General features: G+C 43.8%; 1 protein-coding gene and 1 pseudogene across 2 annotated transcripts; one reads left to right on the top strand and one right to left on the bottom strand.

The window, feature by feature from the left end:
* Positions 1–1,910: 1,910 nt before the first annotated feature.
* LOC114095171 (serine/threonine-protein kinase Nek4-like) lies at positions 1,911–4,776 on the bottom strand (annotated as a pseudogene).
* Positions 4,777–16,797: 12,021 nt separating this feature from the next.
* Pold2 (DNA polymerase delta 2, accessory subunit) lies at positions 16,798–25,357 on the top strand. 2 transcript variants are annotated; one of them, XM_027938333.2, is made up of 11 exons: positions 16,798–16,867; positions 18,483–18,761; positions 22,160–22,281; positions 22,464–22,587; positions 22,987–23,101; positions 23,192–23,390; positions 23,640–23,720; positions 23,862–24,019; positions 24,202–24,329; positions 24,756–24,857; positions 25,125–25,357. In XM_027938333.2, exons 2-11 carry the CDS (start codon positions 18,542–18,544, stop codon positions 25,283–25,285), a joined length of 1,410 nt encoding a protein of 469 aa, XP_027794134.1. In that variant the 5' UTR covers positions 16,798–16,867; positions 18,483–18,541; the 3' UTR covers positions 25,286–25,357. The 2 variants fall into 2 exon arrangements, with proteins under 2 accessions (XP_027794134.1, XP_027794135.1); XM_027938334.3 differs by lacking the exon at positions 16,798–16,867 and adding an exon at positions 16,881–17,203.
* Positions 25,358–25,378: the final 21 nt, after the last annotated feature.

The following is a 25,378-nucleotide window of genomic DNA, read 5'->3' as shown; positions in this document are numbered from 1 at the left end:
GGAATCCATTGCAGCAGCCCCAAAAGAAAGAGATGACTGAAGAAACTAAATCAGTAACCAAAATGTTAACCATACTTTAGAGCACAGGTGCAGCTGGCTTCACCACTGAGCATCACCAAATTCCCAGAAAAGTATGTATGATGTGTGGGAGCAAGAGTGTTCTATAGTTTGTGACCATGTTTTAGCAAGCCTGTGCCCCTGGGCTGTGACTTTCACCAGTGCTTCTCAGGCTCTTTTTTCCGCCCATCACTTCCAGGCGAGATAGGAAGGATAGAAGTGCCTAGAGTTGGAGGACACACACACACACACACACACACACACACCACCACCACCACCACCAAATAGGCTCTGGTACAAACTTCCCTTGTGGGCAGATCTTGTTAAGAACAGAATGCTGGGGCTGGGGTTGTTGCTCAGTGGCAGAGCACTTGCCTAGCATGTGTGAGGCAATGGGTTTGATCCTCAGCACCACATATAAACAAAATGAAAGTTTATCAACAACTTAAAAAAAAAAAAAAAGAACATAATGCTCTAAAGCTAGGCTTAATGGTTCACACCTGTAGTCCCTGCTACTTAGGAGGCTGAGGCAGAAGGAGTGAAAGTTCAAGGCCCGCTCAGCAACTTAGCAAGACCCTGTCTCAAAATAGAAAATAAAAAGGACTGGAAATGTAGCTCAGTGGTGAAGCACCCCTGGGTTCATATTCAATCACTGGACTAACCAACTAACAAAAAACCAGAATGCTCTAGAATATTTCAAAATAGTTATTTTTGAAATATGCAAGGCCTTCCTTCCTTCCTTCCTTCCTTCCTTCCTTCCTTCCTCCCTCCCTCCCTCCCTCCCTTCCTTCCTTCCTTCCTTCCTTTTTCCCTTCATTGTGAGAGCTTGGTTGGGCTTCTGGAGATAAAACCTCATAAAAGCATGGAGTCTTCCTAAGAGTGCTTCCCTGGAGTTTTTAATTCTTGAGATTGTCCATGTTGAACCCCCAACAAATTTTCAATATTAATGTAAGTTCTCATGCCCTAATACTGGATGCAGCTGTGGATTTCTGTATTTTCCTGTCAGAATCAAGTACACTGTGGCTATCTGTATTTGCCTGTCAGAATCAAGTTTCTATTTCTGAGACCCAAATTCTTTGATGGATCTCAGTTGTTAATTTTCAGTTTATTCAACTTTTATTTCTTATTGTGAGAATTGAGTGGTGACTTCCAATCTCTTTATATGCCTGACCAGAAACCAGACGTTAAAGCTCTTGTTAAAAAAAAAAAAAAATTCAGTGTCTCTTTATATTAATTTTTTTTCTAAAAGTATTAGTAAGCAATTGAGAAGTGATATCAGGAAAGATGGTGGAGCAGGAAGTCCCCAGATTCTCTCTCTCCACCTAGATAGCAAACCGGCAGAATCCAACTGATACAGTATTCTAGATTCTACATTTGTTTGTTTGGTACCTATTCATCTGTAACCAAAAAAAGTAACATTTTTTTCTCATAAAAGGAATATGAAAGCCAACATTTTTTCTTTTGTGAACTTGCTTTATATTACTCTGTTGTATCCAATTTTTTTCCAATAAGAAAACCCCAAAGAAGCTGGGTGCAGTGGCACATGACTGTGATCCCAGCAGCTTGGGATGCTGAGGCAAGGAGGATCACAAGTCCAAAGCCGGCCTCCAGCAACTTAGTGAGACCCTGTCTCTAAATAAAATATAAAAAGGAATGGAGATGTGGCTCAGTGGTTAAGTGCTCTAGGTTCAATTCCTGGTACCAACATAAAACAAAACAAAAAAAAGCCCAAAGAGATATAAAAGTATAGTAAATGGCCTCTAAATGACTGTTATGGTTTGTTTGTCTTTAAAGCCAAAAACCTTTGAAAATTGGCCTTCAGATTTGACAGATTAAAACAAATTCTCAAAAATTCACTTTCTCCAAGATTTCAACTGGCAAGCTTTCCTACTATAAGTTGTGTACTTTCTACCCACATGCTCCCATAAATGTAACTTCAATTCTTCAATTCATCCTCCTCTTCTAGAAGATCACATACCTTCTCTAACAGCTGAGTCTTCAGGCTGCTAATGATATTAACTCTCGATATTTCAACAATTATCCTGATTTTTTTCAGAATCTGGCATTCTAGCTGAAGGCAGTCCTTTAAATAGGAGTTTGTCTGTCTCTTCTGCATCTTCTCCATGAAGTACCAATGTGTCCCAATATTTCCAACGAAATTTAAATCTGACACTGAATTTGGTTATGGTCAACTTCACAGCTCTCTTTAGAAGCCAGTTTAATGATCTTAGTCCTTAATTGTATCAGTCACTCATTTCATTTGTATGACTTTTCCCTTCCTTGAAGTTCCTATCTGACCTATCAGTTCACCTTGTAGAAGAACTTAGCTCACCCACAATCAATCAGTTTCCTCCCCTGAGTAATGTTGCTGTCCGGCAGGTATGAACTGGATTTCCTGCTGCAGTTTCTGCTGCTCTCAGAGAAGTTTTCCTCACTGAAAGGCCTGAGAGGAATATTTCTTCTTGGGTCTGCTTTAGCCACCTCCTCTTTCTGACTGATGACAGATAGTCCTTTGATAATGACATCTCACTGCTCCTTGAACTATTCTATTCCAGTAACCATTCTACTTTGGTTTTCAGCATTTTGTTGTGACAATGTGATAGATACTTTCCCAACAGTGGGATGAGAAGTCAAAATTGAGAAGGTGCCTCTTGGAATACAAAGAGATCTCTGTTGACTTTGCTCTCCCTCACTGTGCTCAGTCTGTATTCTTCTGCCATCACTATGGAGACAGGGAATAGTCAGACCTAGAACTGTGTGGCTGTAGATCTGGGAAGATTCTGCTCTGTTTTTCTATAATATATTCATATGAATTCAACCTGTTCTTTGGCCTTTGGTCTTTGTTTAGGGGCTCCAACAGCCTCACTGGTTTACTCTCTTCCCCACTGCCATTGACAGAGGACCATAGGCTTTCAGGCTGAGCACTGGACTTAGTGTTACCCTGCAGACCCTCTTTCTTTACTTGAGAAATATTGCATTTACCTTTTTGCTTGTTAGAGGCATCTACATGTCTTGGTTGATTTTTCAGAACTACATTGTAATTTATTTAGTCTCTACTTTCTGCAGGTAAGATGTCAATATTTACCCTACTGAGTGTGACTAGTGACTCTGCAGTATTGCTCATGTCTGGTTTGCCGGTGTGGCCTTCTAGAACAGCAGGTTATTTCAAGGGACTGATGGCCATGAGTTTCTCCTGGGATAAATATTTACCTTCATTCATTACATGTGACTTGGAGCCCTCAGCAGAATGTGGTTGGGGATGGATTACTTCATGATTTGATTCTGCCTTTCTAGAAAACAATGGTAACAACAGGTTTGGATTTAGAATCATCATTTTTAATGTTAGTTTTGGAGGTTTTTGTCTTTGTAGACTCCAAAATCAAGGAGAATGGGTGTTTTATCTGGGCCACCTCAGGATGTTCTTCATAGAGGGTCTTTCTTCATAACTTTCCCTTAATGTTCTTATCAGTTTTGCCAGCACTGGGCTATAAACTCTTGACCTTGGTGGAAGCTTTCCTTCAATAATCCAATAAAGAATTCATGTTTTTTTTTTGCATTGAAATCATGGTTCAGATTCAGAGTGGCCATTACATAAACACAAATCAAGATGTAGGCTCAGACCCTGGGAAACAGATTCTGGATTCTGGATCCCAGCAGGTGAAGGAAGATGTGAGGCACAGTTGAGATAATAGACGTTCTTTATTTGGAAGCTACAGCAACCCCCCAGTCTCCAGCTCCAGCCTCCTGAGTCCTTCCATGGATCATCTTTTTTTTTTTTTTTTTGCACCGAGATTGAACTCAAGAGCACCCAACCACTGAGCCACATCCCCAGCCCTACAGGGTCTCACTGAGTTGCTTAGTACCTCGTTTTTTCCTGAGGCTGGCTTTGAACTCATGATCCTCCTGCTTCAACCTCCTGAGCTGCTGGGATTATAGGCATGTGCCACCACGCCTGGCTCCATGGACAATTTTTAATATGCAAGCCAGACAAAGAAGACATATTGCCAACAGGTTACATAAGTCGATGAATGCTCACAAGCAAATGTTCATGGCCTTGAGGACATACACTGAGTCAGGGTGTTCATGACCTTGGCTACATACAAAAACCTAGTCTACTGAAAGCCTCAGCAAAGAGCGTAACTATAGCCATCTTGGCTTGCCAAGCAACACAGCATCCCTAAGCCCAAACATCAGACTTATAGGATCTGTTTAAGAATAATTCAAGGCTCATCTAATAGGGTAGGCCAATGAGGCTGTTTGCCATGTCACAGTGTTCTCTAATAGTCAATTCCTAGGTCACCCATTTGAATGATGTTTGTTCATATCAGAAAGAGATTTTGAGTTTTTTCAGATCTAGATGAAGGTTGTATTTCTTATGTAAATACTGAAAAGTTATGCCAAACTGTACAAACCACTCTACTATTAGACTGTCAGGCAGAAATTCCCCTTTTTGCTCCTGGAGCTCTGGGTACAGATCACCAGCTTCACAGAGGCCATGAACAATGTAGAATAGACCTCTCCTCCCTCCCATGATGCTTTGTAGTTGACAGTGTTGGAGTACTTCAACTGAGACAAGAACTGAGCTTCCTGTTCAACATCTGGAGGTATTTAAGAGCTTCATTTTTTGATATCATAAATTCTGATGTCCCACTGGTACTTCATAAGCATCACCTCCCTGTAGCTTCCCTGCCCACAATCTGCAGGGAGCAGTAGGGGCATATTCCCAGCTCAGACCCCAGGTGGGATGTGGCAGCAGCATTGGGTAGGTCTGTGGGCCATGGCAGAAGGCCCTGCTCATGCTGGAGAGGCTGCAGGGGGATAGGCTATGGAGGTCTGGCCAGGGCAGGAGAACTGAGACCTGACCCACCACATCATTGCTGCCATAGCTGATAGTAATAATTTTTAAATAAATAAAACTTAGCAAACTTGGAGAAAGGGGAAACACCTGGTTTTCAGATTGTGAAATAGAAATATTCAATTTTCAACTAAAAACATCACAAAGCAGACAAAGAAACAGGAGTGTATGATCCATTCCAAGGGAAAAATAAATCAACAGAAACCATACCAGAGAAAGGCCAAATAGGGCCAGGCTTGTGGCTCAGCGGCAGAGTGCTCACCTAGCATGTGCAAGGCCCTGGGTTCAATCCTTAGCACCACATAAAAATAAATAAAATAAAGGTATAAAAAAAGAAAGGCCAAATAGGTGACTTGCTAGACAAAGACTTTAAAACAACCATCTTAAAAATACTCAAAATAAAAAAAGTTTCTTCTCAGCAAAAGAAACAATCTGTGAGGTCAATAGAGAGCCTACATCTTGGAAGCAAATCTTTTACCCCTCACACAGATAGAGGACTAATCTCTAGGGTACATAAATAACTCAAAAAGCTAAACACCAAAAAACCAAATAACCCAATCAATAAATGGGCCAAGGAACTGAACAGACACTTCTCAGAAGATGATGTACAATCAATCAACAAATATATGAAAAATGTTCATCATCACTAGCAATTAGAGAAATGAAAATCAAAACTACTCTAAGATTTCACCTCATTCCAGTCAGAATGGCAGCAATTATGCATACAAACAACAATCAGTGTTGGTGAGGATGAGGGGGAAAAGGTATACTCATACACTGCTGTACGACTGCAAGTTGGTGCAGCCAATATGGAAAGCAGTATGGAGATTTCTTGGAAAATTGGGAATGGAACCACCATTTGACCTAGCTATCCCTTTCTTCGGTCTCTACCCAAAGGACTTAAAAATAGCATACTACAGGGATACAGCCACATCAAAGTTTGTAGCAGCACAATTCACAATAGCTAAACTGTGGAACCAACCTAGATGCCCTTCAATAGATGAATGGATAAGAAAAAAATGTGGCATATTGCCGCAGTCTGGCTGGGCACAAATCACGAGCCACTGAAGCAGGAACAAACTTTATTTTTAAACTGCAGGAAAACACTTCACACAGCTCCCGGGGAATCCTCCCGAACGCGCCACGAGGCTTGTCCAGCAACCCCCAGCCGGAACTATCTCTCCCGGAAATCCCTCCTCCTGCACTTCCCCAACCAATGGGAACTCTCGGGGAATCCCCGGAAATCCCCACGAGAACTCCAAAATAGTGCGAGAACTCAAAAGTTGCGGCAGAGGCACCTGTCAATCAATACTGTTGGCAAAATACCAGGGGCCATACAGACTCAGCCGTGGCTCTCAGCATCTCCCCCTTTTTGTTTAATTAAACAACAAGCAATGTGGCTTAGGGACCGTGCCTGTTAGGCAGTCCAATTCAACATATGGTCCTTACCCGTCATCGGATGAACTGACCTCTAGGTGTCAGCCTCCTGTCTTAGGTTGGTACCACTGCAATTGGATCATACCCGTCACTGACTACCGGTCCAGCATACAGCCATACTTGTGGATAGGTCTATGCACCAGTGGGGGGGTAAGGTTCTTTGCCTCACCTCTGTTGGCCCCCAAATTTGGCCTTGGTGCCAGTGGGGGAGTGAGGTTAATGTGGCTTAAGGACCGTGCCTGGTAGGTTGTCCAATTCAACATATGGTTCTTACCCGTCATCGGAAAACTGACCTTTAGGCGTCAGCCTCCTGTCTTAGGTTGATACCACTGCAATTGGATCATACCCGTCACTGACTACCGGTCCAGTATAAGCCATTGGCCCCCAAATTTTAGACCATCACTAGCAGAAGGGAGGAGGATGCAAAATGCCATGACACTAAGCCAATTGAGGGCTCCTTTGAAAAATTGTACCACCGGTGACACCATCAACAAAAATACTCCAGCACTACCACAATTCGCTGTACCAACAGATAGTTCACAATGCATACAAGTGATACATAGTCCAGGCAAGGTCTGCAAGCAATTCAAAGCAGAGGAATCTGTCAATATGTCCATTTCCTCCCAAAGTAAATCGACTCCTTAATTGAGCATTACTTGTGGAGTTATTATTCATTGATGCATCAGTTTTTACAGTTTGTTGTGATAACTATCGAAGAAGCTGTAGTTTGGTTTTATCTTTGTCTTCACCGGCACTGGGATGAAGATAGGAGTTCTGGCAATGATGCTAAGAAAAAAATTATGTAACATTCCAACAGGCACTAAGAAAACAATTTTTTGAACAATTTACATTATCCTGAACAGAATTATTAAATATAATGAGAAGGAAAGGTGAAAGTAAACAAACAGATCTGTTAACCTCCTATTTGTTCACATATTAAAACAATTTTCAACAGCTGTTTACCCAATCTAAATTAAACCATTAAAATCACGTGAATAAAAAAATTCGGATCCATTTATTCATGAGCGCTCCTCATATATGATATATGGACATACGCACATACAGACATACAACACAAAACAGAAGTGTGCACACATAACATACAACACTTAAGACAATAGTAAAGGCCTTGAAGCTTTACCTAGGTGAAATCTCCATTGCAATGCTTAAAAACTCCACAGTCAAAAAATAAAACTGATCAGAAAAACATTAACCTAGGTCTGTATGAGCTCAAAAATAAAATAGAACTTTATGATGTGGGAAAAGGCAAATAATAAAATAAATATTGAAAAAAGCATCCTGGTTAATCACTGTCGCAGATGTAAGAATAGCCAAACTGGAGTTCTGGATATCAGCTGTTATGGATTTGAGTCAAATCATCTTCCTTTTGGCCTGTAGAAATTGTTTTAGTTAATCTCTCTGGAATCCAAATCGGCTGCTGTTTTCCCTGTGGAAAAACACAAACAGAACCCCGACTCCAGACAATCACTGGGTCAGGACCTTTCCATTGTCCTGTTAGAATATCCTTCCAAAGTACCTTAGGCTTATGTACATTTTTTGGACACATATGCCTTTCCGCAGCACTAAGCCCTGAGGAATCCAAATTTAAAAAGTTTAGAGTAAAAAGGGTTATTTTAAGTTTATCTTTTGGTGACATATACCCCTTTCCAATTCCCTCTTTTTGCTTTAGTAAGTACATTTTAATAGTTTGATGAGCTCTTTCAACTATGCCTTGTCCTTGTGGATTGTATGGAATTCCTGTTATATGAGTAATGCCAAATGATGAGCAAAATTGTTTAAAAGAGGTAGAAGTATAACCAGGACCATTATCTGTTTTTAACTGTTTTGGAACGCCCACAGTGGCAAAATTTTGTAAGCAATGAGCTATAACATCTTTAGTTTTTTCTCCGGAATGAAGGGAGCCCATCAAAAATCCGGAAGAAGTATCAACTGTAACATGCAAATATTTTAATTTTCCAAATTGTGGCAAGTGTGTGACGTCCATCTGCCAAATATGGTTAGGTATCAGTCCTCTAGGATTGACTCCAAGATTAACTTGTGGTAAAAAGGTCACACAATTTTGACATTGTTTTATTATTTGTCTAGCTTGTTCCTTAGTTATTTTAAAACGCTTTTGTAAAGTATTAGCATTGACATGGAACCTTTTATGAAAATGTGTAGCTTCTTCTAGTGTAGAGAAAATACGTATGTCATGTGTAGTTTTATCTGCTAAATCGTTGCCCAAACTAAGGGCTCCAGGCAATCCTGTATGTGCTCTGATATGTCCTATAAAGAATGGATCTTTTCTGTCCCAGATTAGACTTTGTATAGCAGAAAACAAAGAGAAAACAGTAGAGGAAGGGGAAATCCTGCCAGCATCTTCAAGGGATACTATAGCATTAACTACATACTGACTATCAGAGAATAAATTAAATACAGAATCTTTAAACATCACAAAAGCTTGTAAAACTGCATTAAGCTCTACCTTTTGAGCTGATTGTTTGGGTACTAAAAATGTAAAAGTTTGATCAGGGGTAACTACTGCTGCTGTACCATTATTTGACCCATCAGTGAATACATTTGGAGCATTCATGATAGGGGTTTTTCTTGTCATTTTTGGAAAAACTACAGGATGCGAAGACCAAAAAGACAACAAAGGATTAGATGGTAAGTGATTATCAAATGAAACATTAGATTTACACATGATTATTGCCCAAGTATTTAACTCATTAGCTAACTCATCAATTTGATCCATAGTATATGGAGTAATAATTTTATTGGGAGAAATTCCAAACACTCCCTTTGCTGCTTTTATTCCTTTGAGTATTAATTGTCCTACAGCCTCAGGATACCTAGTAAGAATAGTGTTAGGAGAATAAGATAAATGTATCCACAATAATGGACCTTCTTGCCAAAATACTCCTGTAGGAATATTTTTTTGTTGGTATTACAATAAATAATAAAGGCAAACTTATATCAATTCTATCCAAATGCATATTTTCCATATATGTTTCAATAATTTTTAATGCCTTTCTTGCTTCAGGCGTTAACATGCGGGGTGAATTTGGATCTGATGGACCTTTTAGGATATCAAATAAAGGTCCCAACTCTCCTGTTGGTATGCCTAGATAAGGCCTTATCCAATTTATGTCTCCTAATAACTTTTGAAAGTCGTTAAGTGATTTGAGTTGATCTACTCGTATTTGAATTTTTGGTGGACGGACCATGGTTGAGGATAATAGAACTCCTAAATAATTAATTGGAAAATTTAATTGTACTTTATCTATTGCTATCTCTAGATTATAATTTTTTAATAAATTTGTAAGTGTGGCATAACATTCTAGCAATGTGTTTTTATCTTTGTGTGCTAACAATACATCATCCATATAGTGAAATATTTGTAGTTTAGGATTTTGATTTCTAAGTGGCTGGATTGCTTTGTTAACATAAATTTGACACATAGTTGGGCTGTTAGCCATCCCTTGAGGGAGTACTTTCCATTCATATCTCTGATCAGGACCTTCATGATTCAGTGCAGGGATAGTAAATGCAAAATGTGGACTATCCTCAGGATGAATTGGAATTGAAAAAAAAAACAATCTTTAATATCTATAGCTAAAACATACCAGGTTTTTGGCAAAGCAGACAATTGAGGAATCCCCGATTGAGCAGGTCCCATAATAACCATCTCATTATTAATGGCTCTTAAATCTTGCAATAATCTCCATTTACCAGATTTCTTTTTAATGACAAAAATGGGAGTATTGTAAGGAGATACGGAAGGTTGTATATGTCCCTCCGCTAATTGTTGCTTGACCAGGTCATGGGCTGCTTGTATCTTTTCTTTAGTCAGGGGCCACTGAGGAACCCATACTGGTCTATCTGATTTCCAAGTAATTTTTATTGCCTCAGTGACCCCTTCTGAAAACCCAGTCCATGTCTATTTATTCCCTGATCTATTTGAATGGGTGCTGCTATGCCTTGTTCTCCTAATCTTTTTTCTTTCCTGAAACCTTGTCTAGCCCTAATAGTGGGCGCATTTGGATTGATGTTATTTGTTAATGTCAAACCTAATTGATCTAGGACATCTCGTCCCCATAAATTTATAGGAAGATGATCCAATACATATGGCTGTATAGTTCCTTCGCATCCTTCAGGATCCTTCCAATCTAATACCATTGCACTTCTATGGGGATTAGTTGCCACTCCTAGGCCTCGAAGCGTTTGAGTGGCTTGTTGTAGCGGCCAATGTTGTGGCCATTCTTGACGAGATATGATGCTAAGGTCTGCACCTGTATCCAGTAGCCCATTAAATACATGTCCTTGAATATTTAGTTTTAGCATGGGGCGAGAATCTAAATTTAAAGACAGCATAGCCCAATCTACACCTGTGGAGCCTAATCCCCTGGAACCTCTTTCTATAGTACTACTGGAAAATTTATCATGTAGGCTGGGTATTATTAATAACTGTGCTATTCTATCTCCTGGTGAAATTACTGATATACCCTTTGGAGAACTAGCTATAATTTTTATTTCACCTTCATAATCGGGATCAATTACCCCGGGACTTATCATAAGTCCTTTTAGCGTAGAAGAACTGCGTCCTAACAATAAGCCTACTGTTCCTTGGGGAAGAGGTCCTTTTACTCCTGTGGGAATGATTTGAACTCCCATCTCTGGAGTTAGTACTGCTCTGGCGGAGGCGCAGATGTCCAACCCTGCGCTCCCTCTGGTTCGTCTGATGAGAGATCTGATGGATAATGTGTCCTGGGCACTACCCTGATGGTATTGCTGGGTTCCTCCATGGTGTTTCTGGGTTCCTCCAGTGCCCCGTACATTTGTGGTCGTGGGCCCCGGAGCATTGGGCCCCCCTGTCCGTTTTTTGGCAATGGAGCTCGATGCCTTTCTCCACGATATCGTGGGTAAACACTTGGTCCTTGTCTGTTTTTTGATAACGGAATACCCTCTATGGTGGTTTGAGAACGGCATTCATTAGCCCAATGTTTCCCTCTACGGCATCGTGGGCAAATACCCGGTATTCTATTCGTTTGATATCTAGCTTTGTTAAACCCTCCTCCTATGGGGCAACTCCTTTTAAAATGTCCTGTTTGATCACAATTATAGCATGTTTTGGGCCTGGCATCTAAAGCCTGTTGTACTGCTGCTAAGACTTGCCCTTGTTCATTAATGTCTCTACATAATTTAATATATGTGTTTAAATCTTCATGTCTCCATGGTCTAATGACCTCTCTGCAACAACGATTTGCTTGGTCATAAGCCAGTTGTTTTATAAATGGCATTGCCTGTTCTGTATCCCCAAAAATTCTAGAAGCTGCTTGAATAAGCCTATCTACAAATTCAGCGTAAGGTTCATTAGTTCCTTGTATTACCTTAGATAATTGACCTTGTAAACCTCCATGCCCCTGTAAAGTTTTCCATGCCCTAACCGCATCTACAGCAATTTGTGCGTATACGCCAGGATCATATTCAATTTGTTGCCGTTGACCCTCATAAGGTCCTTTTCCTAACAACATATCTAGATTTCTTTGAGGGTAACCGGCTGCTGCATTTCGCCTAGCTGTCTCCCTGCAAAATTCCTCATTGGCAACCTTCCATAACAAATATTGTCCTCCATTTAGCACAGATTTACACATACTAGCCCAATCTGCTGGCGTCATGTCCAAGTTGGTAATGGATTCGACCATGCTTACAGTGAACGGTGCTTGAGGACCATAGGTTGTTACAGCCTCCTTTAACTGCTTCACTGTTTTGAAATCTAAAGCACGGTGAATTCGCTGCCCTCCTGCCTGCTCAAGTACAGGGCATGCTAATCTTTGAGGTCCTGTCTCAGGATCCCATCTATCAACTACGGGGTTTGAGGGCCACTCAGCTATCTCCATAGGGGGTGCTGTTGGTTGAATTACGCCCTCTGGTGATAGAACGGTGTTAGTAGCAGCCTCCTGTTGTAGCTTTTTCCCTAATAGCTGTTTCTCCTCTAAGCTTTCTTCCTTTAAATTTTCTTCCTCTGTCTGACTAGCTTGAGAGACCTTCTCTTTTGTTTGATCTAAAATGTCTTTCTCCATGGTCTGAACCTCTAACAATTTACTTAACACTCTTTCAGTTTGTTTTTTACTAATTTCTAATCTGTTATAAAGATAACGCAACCCAATAAGATAGCACAAAACAAAACCGAAACAGAATGAAACAAAAACGGAACAAAAAATTGTTGTATCAATTTTCCTATTTTCTTGATATGTGCATTTGTGGTCTATTTCTATCTCTTCCTCAGGGGTGAACAACTTCAAACCTTGAGCCAACCATTTTTCCCAATCTGCCTGAGAAAATTCTAGGGATAGGCAGCTTGAAACAAACACAAAACAAATCAAAACAAGAACACATTGTTTTTTAAAATGGTCACCCATTCTCTCGCCTTCCCTTAGGGGCAAGTAATTTCACTTACCCCGAAGCTTCAGATGTTCCCCGCACGGGCCACCAAATGCCGCAGTCTGGCTGGGCACAAATCACGAGCCACTGAAGCAGGAACAAACTTTATTTTTAAACTGCAGGAAAACACTTCACACAGCTCCCGGGGAATCCTCCCGAACGCGCCACGAGGCTTGTCCAGCAACCCCCAGCCGGAACTATCTCTCCCGGAAATCCCTCCTCCTGCACTTCCCCAACCAATGGGAACTCTCGGGGAATCCCCGGAAATCCCCACGAGAACTCCAAAATAGTGCAAGAACTCAAAAGTTGCGGCAGAGGCGGACAGGCAGAGGCGCCTGTCAATCAATACTGTTGGCAAAATGCCAGGGGCCATACAGACTCAGCCGTGGCTCTCAGCAGCATATATACACAATGGAATATTACTCAGCAATAAAAGAGAATAAAATCATGGCATTTGCAGGTAAATGGATGGAGTTAGAGAAGATAATGCTAAGTGAAGTTAGCTAATCCCAAAAAACCAAATGCTGAATGTTTTCTTTGATATAAGGTGGTTGATTCATAGTGGGATAGGGAGAGGGAGCATGGGAGGAATAGACAAACTCTAGATAGGGTAGAGGGTTGGGGGGAAGGGAGGGGGCATGGGGTTATTAATGATGGTGAAATGTGATGATCATTATTATCCAAAATACAGGTATGAAGGCATGAATTGGTGTGAATATACTATGTATACAACCAGAGATATGAAAAATTGTGTTCTATATGTGTAATAAGAATTGTAATGTATTCTGTTGTCATATATTTTAAAAAAGATACCAGAAGAGATAAGTGAAGATATGGACAGTCAAGAAAACGATGTATGCACAAATGGGAATATCAGTAGAGAGATAGAAAACTTTTTATTGTTGTTTAGGTAGTAAAAAAGAAATTCTGGCTGGGCACGGTGGCACATGCCTATAATCCTAGTGGCTCAGGAGACTAAAGGAGAAGGATCCAGAGTTCAAAGCCAACCTCAGCAACTTAGCAAGGCCCTAAAAAATTCAGCCCTTTCTCTAAATAAAGTATTTTAAAAAGAGCTGGGGATGGGACTCAGTGGTTAAGCATGACTCTGGGTTCAATCCCAGTACCAAAAAATAAATAATAATAACAATAATAGTAATAGGATGAAGGGAGGGAAGGGGAAATGGGATTAGGAAAGACAGCTAAATGAATTAAATATAACTTTCCTATGTTCATATACATTACCAGTGAAACTCCATATTCTGTACAACCTAAAGAATGGAATCCTAATTCGAATTAGTTATAGTCCATGTCTGTGTATGTCAAAATACACTCTACTGTCATGTATATCTAAAAAGAACAAATAAAAAATTAGAAAAATAATTCTGGAGCTGAAAAGTACAATAACAAAATGAAATAGTCATTAAGAAATTCAAGGACAAATTTTAGCAAACTTGAAGATTAGACAATCTAAATTATCAAATATGAAGAACAGAAAGAATAAAAATGTTGCAGAAAGGTGAACATAGATTAAGGGACCTGTGGAACACCATCAAGCAGACCAATATATCTATGATGGGAATTCCAGAAAAAAGAGTTCAAGAGATGAAGGGATTATTTGAAGAAACAATGGCTAAAAATTTCTCAGTTTGATAAATGATATGACTATAAATATCCAAAAAACAAACAAACCTCCAAGTATGCTAATCTGATACCCATGCTGAGGAAAAAAAGTGATACAAGTCATGCCACAGTATTCATAGTGGATTGGTTACACACCACCAACAGATATCAAAATTAGTAGATGCCCAAGTCCTTTAAGGTGGCTCTCTGTATCCACAGATGCAGAACCCATGGACACAGAGGGTCAACTATATAACAAGCTGCTAAAAGCCAGCTTTTTTAGAGAATATCTAAAAAAAATTAAATTTTAATCACACAATAATTGTACATATTTATGGAGTATTGTGTGACATCAATTTATGTATACAATGTATGATCAGGGCACCTTAAGCATTTACCATTTCTTTGTGTTAGAAACATTCAAAATTCTATTAACTATTTGAAACATATAATTTAACTTATAATTTGAAACATATAACATAATTAACATATAATTTGAAACATATAACTATTATCATCCATAGTTACCCTCCTGTGCTATAAAACTTTAGAACTTATACCTCTTATCCACTTGTATCCCTGTAACTATAAACTGTTCAAGGAGACAATCTTGAAGGCATCAGGAGAGAAGTGACCCATCAAATATAAGGGATACTCAAAAAGATGATCAGATTTCTCATCAGAAATCTTGGAAAGAAATGCTAGGGGGAGTCCTGCAAGTTGAAAAGAAAGTAACTCAAAATCAAGAATAAATAAATAAATAAAGACCTCTGGTAAAGGTGAACAGGGGTAATTATAAAAGCTAGTATTGCTGTAACTTTGGTTTGTAGTTCCACTAAGTGGTTACTAAGTCTACCAAGTGGGATTTTCTTATGAAATGCAAAAATGGTCCGACATAACAAAATTTAAAAATGTAATAGATCACCTGAATGAAAAGGGGCAGAGGGAACCACATGATCAGCTCAATTTATGCAGAGAAAAGTATTTGGCAAAATTTAACATCTTATCATGACAAAACAAAAACTTCAGAAAACAAGGAATATATGGAAACTATCTCAAATAATAAAATCCATATATGAAGAATTCACAACTAACATCACACTCAATGCTGACTTTTGAAATTTTTTCCTTTAAGATCACTTTCACCACTACCGTTCAATTTAGGTATGGGAAATTCCAACCAGAAACAAGAAAACAGAAAAGGCAAGAAACAGAAAAGGTATCCAAATTGCAAAGGAAGAAGTAAGACTATGTACGTTTGCCCAGTACATGTACAATGTTACAAGTGAAGCCTCAGTACAGTACAATGTTACCAGCAGTCAGGCTGCCTTTGTATGAATCCCAGTTGCTGCTAACTGGGTGACCCCTAATTTGCCTGTTTCTTCATTTGTAAAATGGAAGGGCAGTTTATGCTTCAAAGGGTGGATTAAAGTGTCAAGTACTTAGAACAGTGGTAAATCTATTACGGAGCTTCCTCGAAACCCTCCACCCTGCAGAAGTACTGGGACTTGAACCCAGGGACTCTCAATTAGTGAGCTACGTCCCTATCCCTTTTCATCTTAATTTCTGACCGGGCTAAAATCACCCAGGTTAGCCTTGAACCTAGCCTCAGGGTCCCAGCAGCTGTGATTACAGGTGTGCACTATCACGCTGGTCCACTACAGGAGGATAGTGTGTTCATTATCAACTTCTGACGGAGACTCACAGCAAAGGTGGGAGAGGGAGGAAAACTGTACAGGGAAGAACCGATGGGTTCCGTTAGAAATACTACGAATTAATGGGTAGAAAGAGTACGAATTCTGGGGTGTGGAGGACATCGGAGGGTGGGGAATATAGGATGGCCGCTGTGGAACACTTGACAGCAGCCCGCCGGGGTCGGTTGCACAGGGCTGCAGGACTGGAGGGCAGAGAGGGACTGGCCGCTGGCGCCTCCTTCCTTCTGCCAGGATCCTCTCACTTGCGGCCGCTTGCGATCCCTTGCGCTCAGATGAGCCACTCTGCAGGGACAGCGAGGACCCTGGGAGACTTTGGGAGACCCGCCAGGCAATTTCGCGGGGCAGGGCGTCAGGGCGAGGCCTGACAGTCAATGAGACCCAAAGCGACCGGGTACCTCTCACCGCGCACCCAACCACCCAGCTCCCAGCGTGCACGCATGCGTACGGGACCCGCTGCGCCTTTCCCCGCCCCTCGTTGCCAAGGGAACCTGGGACTCGGCTAAGCGCTTCCTTAGCTGGAGCTTCCCCCGCTAAGGGCGCGCGGGGGTCGGCGGGATACGGCGCAAGATGATGGACGGAGATGAGCGGCAACGATTGGCAAGATGCGAATATGGGCGGGTCAGGCGCGTGGGGATTGGCAGAGAGCGGCGATGGGTGGGACAGTCGCGCCGGGATTGGTGGGATGCGATGACGGGCGGGCCGGGCGCGCGGGGATTCGCGGGATGTGGAGAGTCGCGCGGTGAGTGCAGACCTGCGGGGTTAAATGGGCTCAAGGCCACGGATCCGAGACAAGGGCTTCCCGGGCCGCAACTCGCATCTTGGGGAACATTCCGCACTGCCGCGCGGGACCTAGCTCCGGACGCTGGGGGGAGGGCGGCCACGGGTGGATCCGACTCCCGCCTCATGAGACGCGGTAGCTGGCGGGCCGCGGGCACCGTAGTGCACGTTTGGCTTAAAGTTGATTTAGATTCGCCCTTTGGGCTAATAACGAGAGCTTGCATTGTGCAGCACAGCTGTCCAGTACAGGGAACACGAACCAGCTACGGGGTTTTGAACTTCCTAAACAAAACAACAAGTAGGTTTGGGGGTGGAGAAAGCTGTGGTGGTAAAATATCCAAACTACTGTCATTTCAATTGTGTATGAAGAATATCTTGAGATATTGTTTGTATTACTTTTCAAAATCACATGTACGTCCTGCAGGTACAACTCGGTTAAATTCCAATGAAACAAACAGTGCGGTTCTAGGTGCTGGTAATATCTCCAGGAATAAAACAAAAATCTTTGCTGTCCTGGAGCTTATCGTCTAGTTGGAGGAGGCAGGCAAACTTAAAGTATACAGTTTATTAGGAGAAAATGCTGTGAACAACAATTAGAGAAGCAGACATACCGGGGAGGGTTGCACTTGAAAATTAATATGGAGAGGGGTAGGTGAATTTTTGAGTAAGGACATGAAGAACCAGTGAGGTATATGGGAGAAGAGCCAACCAGAATACAGAGACCTCTCCTGTAGCCCCTGCTGTGGGAGGGTCACTAGGAGGAGTGAGAGACATCGTAGGGGAGGACCATTGGGGCCGATCTCATAGGCCACTATAAGAACATAGGACTTTACATAGTGAAATAGGGAATCTTTGAAAAGTTTCCAGCAGAGCAGCAACTGATTTATGTTTTATTTAAATTAGTTTTATTTTTATTACTTAGTTATTATTATTCTTTAATGGTAAGCTTATTTAGTAATAAGGCTGGCCTCATTTTCTGAGATGGAGCAGGGCTGGGGAGCTGGATGGAGGCAAATCAGGTGTTCCAGTTGGGTTGTACTAAGTTTGAGACTCTGGTAGCTGTCCAGATGGAAATGCCTGAGTGGATGCCTGAATTTGGGATTTGCAGAGAGCTCCAAATGGGAGAATCACTCTCAGCTTTCCTTTTCTCCCTGCCTGGCCTAGGGTTATAGAGTGAGACAGATATCCAGACACAGATAGTTCCAGGAAAACACTATGTCTGTTCTCCCTTCCCCTAACCCTTTTTTTTTTTTTTTTTTTTTTTTTGTGCAGGGGATTAAACCCAGGGGTGTTTAACCACTGAGTCACATTCCCAGACCTTTTTATTTTTTACTTTGAGACAGAGTCTCCAGAAGCTGCTTAGAGCCTAAGTTGCTGAGGCTGGCTTTGAAATTTTGATCCTCCTGCCTTAGCTTCCTGACCTGCTGGGATTACAGGCTGTTCACTACCCACACCCAGCTTATGTTCCCCTTCTATCTCAGTGCCCTTTGAAGTGTGGGCAGCTTGGTTGAGACACCAGCAGAGTTGCTGCCTTGGGTTGGGACGGGAGTGGCAAGAATGCCTTTGTTTTCTTGCAGTGACCCTCTTTGGCCTGGGCACAGCTGTCTGACGGACAAAGCAAGCCAAGAGTACAGCCATGTTTTCTGAACAGGCAGCTCAGAGGCCCCACACTCTGCTGTCTCCACCAACAGTCAACAATGCCACCTTCGCCCGGGTGCCTGTGGCAACTTACACCAACTCCTCACAACCCTTCAGGTTGGGGGAGAGAAGTTTCAGTCGACAGTACGCCCACATTTATGCCACCCGCCTCATCCAGATGCGACCCTTCTTGGTGAACCGGGCCCTGCAGCATTGGGGTGAGTTTAGGGGGTAATCCCCCTACCAGCTCAGAACTTAGAATCAAAATTTTTCTCTAACTTCTACTTTCTAGTTACCTTGGGAAAATTAACCTCTTTATCCTTCAGTTTCTTCTTAAGGTAATAATGAGGATTAGGTAACCTGTGGGTTTAATGTTAGGTTTAGTTCAGAGACTGGTTTGAGGTAAGGGCTTAGTTTTGGTGGTGACAGTGAATATTTCATTAGCAGAGGGAAATGTTTTTCCTATCTTCAGTGCAAATTATTCAGCTGTTTGTTCACACTATAGCTAAAGGGCACCTTGGTATGTCAAGAAGACAAGATTTCTGGAGATGCACACTATGGTCTCCAGGGACCCCTCTCCTTACTTCACTGATGGCTTCTCCTGGCTTCCTGTATTGGTAGCCTTGAGTCTTCTGTCTCTTGGGCTTTCTCTGTCTTTCCTAATAAAGTGGCCTGAGCAACATGACCCATTTTCTTTTCCTCATTTCTTCTTTGGTGATTGCACCTGCAATTAGATTATTCTCAGTGGTGAAAAAGGACCCCCATCTCCCACTTTTAACTTTTGGATGATGTTACATTCTCATGATTTGCATGAGTGGTTTTCCATGTTGTTTTCAAATTCATCTCCTATTATGTTTTTAAATTGAGGCTTTTATAGGTAAGACCCTGCCTTACTTATCCCTAGCACCAGACTTGGTGAATCTCAGCCCTGGTGGCCCATGGGAACCACTGGGAACTTTGAGAAACACTGGCTGTCAGGTCCCTCCCACCTCTCATTGAACCATTGGATTAATTCTCAGTTTGTTTAGGCAGTGGGAGAATTCTGGGCCTGGAAGTTTGCTAGGTAGATTAGCAAATTCTTTGGGGATGTGATGTTTTCTTTACCTCAGCCCAAAGTACTATTTGCCTGTCCTCTACCACATAACAAGGGGCTACTTCCTCCCTCTGCTAGAGGAAACACATAAAGGGGAGTAATTTGAACTTTTTCCTTGCTTTCCTTTAAGCCGTTGGGGACACTGTCCGTGGATTCTCCTGCTGCTTGGGCCCAATGTCAATACCACCTTTCAGGAGTTTTACAGCAGCACGTTCTTTCCCGGTGATTGAACCTGCTAACAATGCTCCCAGGTGATTGACAGCAGCCATTGCATTCCACACACTGACTGTGGGCAAGAATTTAGGCAGCTTCCACAATGAAGGGGGTGACTGGCAGCAGGTCACCACAGACCTGGTGGTGGATGCTGGCTATCACCCAGAATACCCACAGGAGGCTTCTCTGTGTAGCCTGGGCTTCCTCATTAAAGCTTACCCTGCCTCTTAGAATGGGTCTCTCTCTACTCACCTGTTCCCTGAACATGCCAAGCCTTCCTGCTGTAGGCTTTTTCCATTCACTGGCACATTCTCTCCCTAGTCTTCTGGCCTTACATTCTCACCTAAGGTGGCATGTCCTTAGGGAGACCACCTTTGGTGACCTTAACCTGTCAGAGTCCACTCTATATTTTCTACCTCAGCTTCCTATTTGTCTGTGGGCAATTATTTGTGTACTGTCTGTTGGCTGTCTGCCTTCTGGAAGGGGATCAGTGAGAGCAAGTGTTGGTCTTTGTGTCCAGTTTTGTTGTTGGTACCAGTGCATTACTTGGAGAAGGGTATTCTGCCTTGGGTTAATGTTTCCACCAAGTACTTAAGGTCATACATTTGTATCCCAACTCTGTGACCTTGGACATAATACTTAACCTCTCAATGCCTCAGTGTGGGTATAATATTTATTCTTAGCGTATTGTTAGGATTGACTGAGTTCAGTGTACTGTGCTTAGTGGGGCCACCTGGGGTGTGAGAGCATATATTAGTCCATTTTCTGTTATTGTAACAAAATTCTTAAGGTGAGGTAAGTCGTGTAGAAAAGAGGTTTATTTAGCTCATAGTTCTGGAGGTTAAAGGGTGTGATACCAGCATCAGCTTCATTCCAGTGAGCACCTCATAGCAAATAGTAGGAGCACATGCAAAAAAAAAAGGGGGGGGGGGGAGAGATCACATCATCAAACTGGAAGCCAGAGAGCAGTTCAGGGACTGGGCTCATTCCTATAATAACTCACTCTCAGGAGAGCTTTAATCTCTTCTGGGGGCTGCTCCCCCAGTGAGATAAGGACCTCCCACTAGATTCCCCCTCTTAAATATCTCTCTACCTCTCACATTGTTACACTAGGGACCAAACCTCCAATACATGAACCTTTGCAAGACAAGCCATATCCAAATTCTAGCAGGAATGTGTTGTTTTCTTTGGTGTGTGGTGTTTCTTACTGGTGGTGGTGCCCCTCTTATCTTGTTTCAAATTACTCCCCTCTTTGTGCTTCCCCAGATGTACCTCGGAGGAATGTTTTTGGTTCTTCCAGGGCAGGAGAGGGCTGGGCTGTGCAGGGGTCAGTTAAGCTGAGGGACTACATGATCTTCACATTACTGTGCCTCCTCCTTACAGGGGTTTTTCCTAGGCATGGGGATCCATTGTGATGAGTCCACAGGCCTTTAGAGACTTGCATTCCTTCCTCCTGCCCACCCTGGCTCTCTATAGCTCTCCTCTAGAATGTACAGAACATTCTGATATGTTCTAACTTACCCCAGGATCCTGGGTATGCCTGGTGATCAGGGCTGCCTGACTCCAGAAGGAACAGAAAACACAGTGGGGTGGAAGAGGGTAGGATGTCTGACCTTTGGATATCTCTGTTTTCAGAGGATGAAGCATTTGGGGACAGAGGATAGAGCAGAAGAATGAAAACTCTTAAATTGTAATATTTTTAGGGCCAGATTCTGTTGGGATTTAGCATGCTTCTTTCTAAGAATGACTATTATAATTTAGGCATAAGTGAAGTAATGCTCTGTACTAGTTTCTTATGGCATTGTAATAAAGTACCACAAACTTGCTGACTTAAGACAATATTTATTCTCTCCATTCTAGAAGCCAGAAATCTGAAATCAAGTTGTCAACAGGGTTGGTTCCTTCTGGAGACTCTAGGGGAGGATCCTTCCTGCTTCTTCCAGCTTCTGGTAGCTCCAGGCCCTCCCAGGCTTGTGACCACAGAACTCTGGTGCCTGCCCTATCTTCACAAGGCCTTGCTTCTGCATATCTGTCCCTATTTGCTTCTGACTCTTAGGTGGATACTTGGCATCTTGGGCCCCACCACACCCACAGGCTTTGTCCCTCTGGCAGATCCCCCTTCACTGTTGTGCTGAGGTCCAGGAGGTCTTTCACTTTATGTTCTCTCCTTCCTGGTAAAGACAAGGGCCCAGGCCTACAGCACTCTGGTGAGGCTCTTTGTAAGTGCCCCATGGCAGAGGGCTGGGCAGGGGCTTCCGCTTGCTTGGTCAGGGGTGGGGCTGGTCTCTGAGTCTGTATCCCTTACACCAGGCAGTGAAGTTGAAGTAAAGAAGCTGTGTGAGCTGCAGCATGGGGAGAAGTGCTGTGTAGTGGGCACTCTGTTCAAGGCCATGCCACTCCAGCCTTCCATCCTGCGTGAGATCAGCGAAGAGGTAAGACCTATGTGGGAGGACACTGATGTGCCACCCTAATAGACCCAAGGGGTTGGGGATGGGTCTCTGCCCATGGAGAGCGAAGGAGCAGGTCCAGAGGGGCAGGGGCTACAGTACCATCTTGAAACATAGGAACTTTGGTGGCCTTGATCCCAAGACTATCTACCATCTCTGCCTTTCAGCACAACCTGCTCCCCCAGCCTCCTCGAAGCAAATACATCCACCCAGATGATGAGCTGGTCTTGGAAGATGAATTGCAGCGTATCAAACTGAAAGGCACCATTGATGTGTCAAAGTTGGTCACAGGTGGGAGCCCAATGAGAGTGGGTAGAGCCCAGCATGAATATGTTAGCATGGGGAGAAACAGGGAATTCAATGAGAGGGTGGTAGAGGTAGGGAGTCCAATGAGGGTATATTGGTAGGAGGTTGGGAGAGACTTCACCATGGTTGTGTTGGGGGGCTCTGTGGGGGCTGTCAGGGCTTGTGCTTGAGGGGCTGGTGCATTTATGTTTGTGGGAAAGTAGGGTGCCATCACTGGGTGAGACCAATCTTCCAGCCTCTACCCAGGGACAGTGACCCCAGAAAGTTGGCTTTAGTTTCAGAGTCCTAAAGAAAATTAACTGGTGTGTTGAGAGGGGCTGGTGGTTCTGCCCATTTGGGTGATGGGAGGAGGTGGGAACACCTGACCACCTCACTGCTCCCCAGGAACAGTCCTGGCAGTGTTTGGCTCCGTGAGAGATGATGGAAAGTTTCTGGTAGAGGACCACTGCTTTGCTGACCTTGCTCCACAGAAGCCTGCACCCCCTCTTGACACAGACAGGTGAGGAGTCCCAGTGCCAGGGCCCCAGTGCCAGTGCAAGGAGAGGTATATCCTTCCATGGCACCCTGCAGGACCCCACTGTCTCTGCAGGTTTGTGTTGCTCGTGTCTGGACTGGGCCTGGGTGGAGGCGGTGGCGAGAGTCTGCTGGGGACTCAACTGCTGGTAGATGTGGTGACGGGGCAGCTCGGGGATGAAGGAGAACAGTGCAGTGCTGCCCACGTCTCCCGGGTTATTCTTGCCGGCAACCTCCTCAGCCACAGCACCCAAAGCAGAGATTCTATCAACAAGGTATGGAGGCTACCTGGCTGTATTCAGCCTTCCTGCTGCAGTGGGCGGGCTCCTGCACTGGGGCTATGTTCACAAGCAGCCCTGCTTCTTGATGGTATATGGGCCAGAGGGGGGTGCAGGGTCTATGAGGCAACTCTAAATCTTTCTGCTGGTGGGCTTTGCTCTGCTTTCCTCAGCTGAGAACTTAGGTGGGCTCTGGGTGTCCCTTTGACCTCAGGGCCTAAGGGCTTCCTGGGTTTCTACTCCCAGGCCAAGTATCTCACCAAGAAAACCCAGGCAGCCAGTGTGGAAGCAGTCAAGATGCTGGATGAGATCCTCCTGCAGTTGAGTGTGAGCAGCTTTGGGGGCTGGCAGGGTATGGAGACCCCAGTCTGTGAAGCTGTTGAGTGGGGATCGGGAGGTTGGGTGGCTGACTTGGGAAGTGGGAGCTCCCTCAGGTCCTGCAAGCTTTCCCTACCCTATGCCCTCTAGGCCTCGGTGCCTGTGGACGTGATGCCAGGTGAATTTGATCCAACCAACTATACGCTCCCCCAGCAGCCCCTGCACCACTGCATGTTCCCACTGGCCACTGCCTACTCCACACTGCAGCTGGTCACCAACCCCTACCAGGCCACCATCGATGGAGTCAGGTAGCTGGTACAGCAGAAGGAGCAGGGGAGAAGGTTGGGGAGGAGGCAGGGCAACAAAAGGTTCTTGTACAAGGTTGGCCTGGAGCACCCCAAAAATATGATATGAGCTCTGGGCTGGCTGTTATGGGTGGAGCAGAAGCAGTGGGCCCCAGGCCAAGGGTCAGCAGAGCCTTGCCTTGCAGGTTCCTGGGGACATCAGGACAGAATGTGAATGACATTTTCCGATACAGCAGTATGGAAGACCATTTGGAGATTCTGGAGTGGACTCTGCGAGTCCGTCACATCAGCCCCACAGCTCCTGACACCCTAGGTAACAGCATAGTCACACTGGTGGGATCTGTGGGCCAAGACAGCTTCCTGAGATTACACTGCCTTGCCCAGGCCTGTTAAGGAGAAGCCTGTCCTGGAAGCTACTCTAGACTCTTAATTTGTCTTTGACCATGGCTCCCCAGTGCTCAAGACCATGGGAGTATATTGGAAGTTTGGGTTTTGCATGGTATAACCCCCCAGTCCCCACCCCTGAGGGCAGAGGCAACAGGGCCCCTGACCTTCCCCTCAGGCCTTGTGGTAACATGGCACTTTTTTCACAACTGGGACCTGCTACTGGCATTTAGTGGGTAAGGGGAGGAATGCTGCTGTATATCCTGTGCAGAATAGCCCCATGGCAGGACTGCCTAGTCCCGGGTATCCTCTATACAGGCTGAGAAGCCCTGCTCAGCAACAGGCCCCTTTCCAGGTTGTTACCCCTTCTACAAAACTGACCCATTCATCTTTCTGGAATGCCCTCATGTCTACTTTTGCGGGAACACTCCCAGTTTTGGCTCCAAAATCATCCGAGGTAAGTTTTGTCTTTTGACAACCCTGAGCTCACAAGAGCAATTTGTTCTTCCCTGGGGGAGAAGTCCCCATGAACTAGATTGTCTGGGGTCTGCCCTGTGAGTGTTATTTTATTTAAGGGGGCCAGGCTGACTGGGGGCTGAAATGGCTCTGAGCTGTGTACTTCTGTTGTCACCCCCCACTGTGACTCCTCTTTACTTCTGGGGGCTTTCTTGTGAGGCACACCTTGCCCAGAACCCTAAGTGGATCCAATATGGCTCCTTTGTAGGCCCTGAGGATCAGATGGTGCTGTTGGTGGCCATTCCTGACTTCAGTGCCACCCAGACTGCCTGCCTGGTGAACCTGCGCAGCTTGGCTTGCCAACCTATTAGCTTTGCTGGTTTTGGAGCAGAGGATGATGACCTTGGAGGCCTGGGATTGGGCCCCTGATTTAGAGGGGCAGCCTGAACCAGGCCATTTGCCTTTGCAATATAAGCCTTGTAAATAAAGCATTTATGTTTACTTGTCTGAGCTTTGACCTCC

This window comes from Marmota flaviventris, chromosome 1, assembly GCF_047511675.1.
Source record: "Marmota flaviventris isolate mMarFla1 chromosome 1, mMarFla1.hap1, whole genome shotgun sequence".
NCBI classification, from domain to species: domain Eukaryota; kingdom Metazoa; phylum Chordata; class Mammalia; order Rodentia; family Sciuridae; genus Marmota; species Marmota flaviventris.
This window is presented reverse-complemented; position numbering and strand designations above follow the sequence as displayed.